This window comes from Pteropus alecto, unplaced genomic scaffold (assembly GCF_000325575.1).
Source record: "Pteropus alecto unplaced genomic scaffold, ASM32557v1 scaffold14, whole genome shotgun sequence".
Classification (NCBI taxonomy): Eukaryota; Metazoa; Chordata; class Mammalia; order Chiroptera; family Pteropodidae; genus Pteropus; species Pteropus alecto.
In genome coordinates, this window is record NW_006436810.1 from 15,115,671 (window position 1) to 15,120,414 (window position 4,744).

At 51.2% G+C, this 4,744-nt stretch overlaps 1 protein-coding gene across 1 annotated transcript in view; it reads right to left on the reverse strand.

Annotated features, from left to right (window-relative positions):
• Window positions 1–2,153: 2,153 nt before the first annotated feature.
• The window catches only part of CBLN2 (cerebellin 2 precursor), a 5,879-nt gene continuing 3,288 nt past the window's right edge, over window positions 2,154–4,744 (reverse strand). Inside the window, exons 4-5 of the mRNA XM_015590782.1 lie at window positions 2,566–2,685; window positions 2,154–2,351 (exon numbers count right to left, since the gene is read on the reverse strand). Of these exons, the coding sequence (XP_015446268.1) occupies window positions 2,154–2,351; window positions 2,566–2,685 (318 nt within the window). The remainder of the gene's footprint in view (window positions 2,352–2,565; window positions 2,686–4,744) is intronic.

Genomic DNA, 4,744 nt, shown 5'->3' on the forward strand with positions numbered 1-4,744 from the left:
AAACATCAGCCGCGCCTGTGGTTTACGTCATCAGCATTCATAAACGATGCTCTCGCTCAGAAGTGTCTCTACAAATCACAGAGCCAAAACGCCCCAAGTGACTTTTGGCTGACGTTTCTGGATTTTTCCCCCCCTCTCACAATAGGTAACAGCATTTTAATTCAGATGTCATTTTGCATCCTGTTCCGCTCTTCACCTAGGGCCAGTGAATCTTGGGCCCTTAGTCAAACTCTGGTCTTTCATTTCCATAACCCTCACTGCAGTTCTCTTTTGAAAATAGAAGCCCACGCTGCTCCGTCCTCAGGAACAACGGATGCGTTTTCAGGCATCGGTCTCTTTCATGTTCTTCTTCTCTGATGGAAATGTTGGATTGGACTTTGTACCACATCAATGATTGGTAAAAGCAGAGCGCCCATCCGTAAAGCCTTTGGAATGCTGTCTTTTTCACATCATCTCCCCAAAAATCTTTCCTGGGTGAAAAATATTACATATGAATGGTTGTGTATTACATGTGCAGCTCCATCTAGACCCATCGCTAGATCTGCACGTAGGGAGCTGTGTGTGTGTGTATTTTTTAAACACGCACAGTATGGATTTACTTCCCCCACCTCTGTGCCCCTGGGCCTGTACTTACACGCATGTCTAGAGTTGCAGGGTGATGTGGAGGCAGAGAACAAGGCAGACATCAAACCCATTTATTCTGAATCATAAATTATAACTTTTTATCATCAATATTTTGGTTACATTGTTACACAAAGGACAAAGTAACATCCGGTCTGAGGTCTCGGCTTTGGGATTAGCGACATTTCCTTGACATACGCATCCTGCACCATGGACTCTCAGCGGCGTTTTAATGACAACGTGGAACAAGGCGCCAAAGCAAAAAGGGTTTGTGCGCGTGCTCCCGGGGCGGGGCTTCTGCCAGCATCTCGGATCGCTGTGACTTCCGGTGACTTCCCGCCAGCCAGGTGCCGGCGGGGCAGTGTCAACACCTTCTTCCCCGGGCAGATCAGCCGAGCATCCTGAGGGAGCGTCTCTGGTCCTGTCATCTTTGAAGCACCTGATGCCCGTGTGCTTACGCAGATCCAAATACACGAAAACCTGCCGCCGGAGGACCTGGTCACCTGGCAACGAAACCGTGTTTAGAAGACGTGGTCATTGCAGCTCCCGTTCTCAGGCCACCCAGGGACATCAGGTTCTTAAAGTATTCCAGAGTGTAAATTAAAAAAAAAGAAAAAAAGAAAAAATCCGGATTATTAGGTCTAAAGGTGCCTCTGAGAGCGACCCTTGGAAAGTAAAAGCGGAACCGTCCGTGTGTCATTTTCCCTTCGATAGACGGGTCCTTTTGCGTTGTTCAGTCTCATCCAGAACAAAACGTACAGGTATTTTTTGTTTCGTTTCATTTGGTCTCATCCAGGAATTCAACATATATTTTCTCTCTCCCTCACCCCAGCACGAAAAGTTAAAAGCAGGGGTGAGGGAGAGCCGAGTGTTGGGGGAAAAGTAAAGCGTTTGGAGGAAAGAAAAAAAGAGAGAGAGGAAAAAAAAAAAATAACACGCACACACACAAACAATACAGAACCGAAGTGGCAGTCCGATCGTGCAAAATTTGCTTCTCCAGATAAAGCACTTCTGGACGGGGGCCCAAGTCCCCTCCCGCGTCCTCCCATCCACCTGGGGAACAGAACGAAAGCCAAGCCGGTCTCTTCCTGAAGGCTGAGCAGACACGGGGGGCACGTGTCAAGGGCGGGCGGCGACTTGCGGGGCTCTCGCTTTGAGCCCGGCCTGCGACCTGCAGCCATCCCGAGGTCTCGTCTCGTGGGACCACGACACAACGTCCAGACAGAAGAAGACGAGTCAACGGCCCCAGTAAAGAGACAGCACGTCCACCTTACGATCACAGGTGCGAACTGCTCGGATGGATCACTGCATTTCTCCCGAAGACCTTGTCGTGGAAAAGTGATCAGAGGCCAGGGTCCCGAGGAGTGGCTGTCACTCAGAGAAAACACGAGATGGAGGAGGGAGGGTTCGGCGGCCACCACCGCCGGACGGAGGCTGGACGCGAGCGGTCCTGTTCTGGCAAGTTCCAGGTGTCGGGGAGCGCGGGTTTCTGGGTCCAGGCGGCAGCGGCCCCGCCACCCCAGGCTGCGCGCTTATAGGGGGAACACCAAGAAGCCCGAGAACGTGGAGTACTTCCAGCCCCCCATGAGGTTGCCGCGCTCCAGCTTGAGGTGAACTTTGTCCTCGCGCTCCATCAGCAGTAGGACGCCGTTGCTGGCCGCCTCTCTGGTGACGTCCTGGTCTCCCGCGAACGCTGAGATGACTGGGTAGCCATTCTGCATTAGACTGACCTGCGACGCAGAGGGTACAGCTCAGCAGCCCGCGCGGGCCCCCGCTGCCGCACACCTGTCCCCTCCCCCGACCCTTCCCGCGAGCCCACCCAGGGCCCTGACCCTGAGGGCTCTCAGCAGGTGCTCAGCCTGGTCAGAGGGGGGTGACAGGGCCCGCGGCCATGGGGGACCCGTGACCCAAGCTGGAAAGGGCCCAGTTTCCAAGGCTACCCACCTGGATGGTCTGTCTATTGTACACTTTGACCACGTGGAAGCTGAAGCTATAAATCCCTTTTCTCGGGGCTACAAATATACTGGAGGCGAGATCGAAATGGTTGCCAATGTTTACTAAGACCTGAAAAAGAAGAGGGGATACAGCGCAAACATAGCGAGCCCCCCTCGGCGTGTTCGATCAGACTGACGAAACCAGCAGCCCCAGGCGCTTTAAGCACTGGGGAGGAGCAGCCAGCCACCCGCTCGGTGCCAGGCTGCCCAGGGAGGAGGTAGCGCTGGAGTTAAAATATCCTACGCAGGGCGCAGTTTCAAAGGCATTCGATTGGATGCCAAGCCGTAAATATTTTTTTAAAGTACATTTTATTTAGGCATTGAAAAAGTGGGTGCAAATTTTGTACGTCAGGGGCAGGGCAGACAGAACGGGAGAAAAGATGATCAGGTCAGTAAATTGAGTTTGCTGGGAGGTTTATGGGCTTGTAAATTGAGTCTGCTCCAAGGTTTGTGGACTTATGGGGACCTGGACCTTGCCCTGAAGCTCTGACAAAAATCAGTCTGCCATAAAGAATGACGGGAGAGAGGGTTATGGAGTAAGAGGCCAATTAAGTGAAATGACGTCCCTCAGATGAAGCCTGGGACCCAGTTTTCTTTGCCCCGGGAGAGGACCCTGTGAGCTTTGTGTCCATGTTCCCCCAGCTTCTCTGTACACACGGTAGGAGCTCAGAGACTGCCGAGTGAGAGCGCACAGTGGGCGAGCACAGGCTCTGCCACGCCCCCTCACTTTCCCCCTGGTGCTCTCTGTGCTCCCTGAGGTGGGCTGTGACGTCATGCGATGAGCTTGAATAAATAAAGGGAGAGTGGGAACAGCAGCTTGGCCACGCTTGGCTCAAACCACAGGGATTCCGAAACGTGCAAGAATAATGACAAAATTAGCCCCGGGGTAGGAAGTCACATGACCCTGCAGATGGTTTTTCTCGAACAAAAAGGGATGAGATCATCACAATGGCATAAGCAGAGCTTGAGGAGCAGGGCCTCCCCGATTATAACCCAATTCCTTTGACGATGTTGAAGACAGAATTTAACCACCCTGCCTGGACCTTTCCTGTCCCCATGCTTACTCAGGCCCAGAAGCACGAATCGATGAAGATGGTAAACGGCCTGCCTGGTACTCCGGGCTTTTAAAACGAAGAGCCAGAAACAACAAAACAGCCCTAGCCGGGAGACCCTGTCCTCTGTTCAGAAAATAAATTTCAACCAAATACATTTTGGAGTTATGTCTTACACACTCATTGTAGATAAATAACATGCGATCCCGAGAACAGTGCAACTGCTGGAGTGACGTGGGCAGCCTGCAGCCACGTCCTGGGAGCATCGCCTCTGTTATGGTTGCCTGCTGTCCGTCTTCCCAAGGCTATGCCCTCAATCAGCCTTATGAAGCTTTGAAAAAGAATAAAGGTCCTCCACTCAACCCCTTGGAGCTGCTTCTTCCAACTCTCTACCTCCAACCTTTCCCCTCCATTTTAAATTCAGAAACTGGTCAGCTCAGGGTCCTGCTATAGACACAAGAACACTCGGCCAGCTCAGAAAAGCGAATTTCAGTTACCCCCTAACTGGGGGACATCACTCAGCCTGCCCTGCCAAAGTTGCCTCATCTATATAATGAGAATAACACTACCACTGAGCCTACCCATGTCCATTGCCTAGACACCCACATGCAACGATGGATGGAAAAACACTGTGAAACTATCTGTAGGACGCTGGAAGATGAGTAACTAACACAGAACACGGAACTTACTGATTCAGTAAACAGTTACCAATGCCTATTTCTTGCTGTCTCCTTTATTTGGGCATAATAAAAATAAATATTTTTATGTCTTATAAATCCAAGCAGATTAAAGAGAGTCCCTCCCCGCAAAAAACCCAAACTTCAACTACGTACATATTCCTTAACAAGAATTAAAACAGATGAACACTCTGGCCTGAAATGAGGCAAGTGTGTGAGTGCAGGGTTCTCGGGTGTGAGAGCTGGTGAACGCAGAGCAAGGAAGTCAGTCAAGTGTGCACAGTCAGCCCCTGTGCTGTCAGACAGCATCGCTCCTTCTGTGGGGAGCATTTTGGCAAAGGGAAGGGACTGATGAGTTCAAGTTTGGAAACCACTATAATGTTGTCAAGTTGTTTCTGAA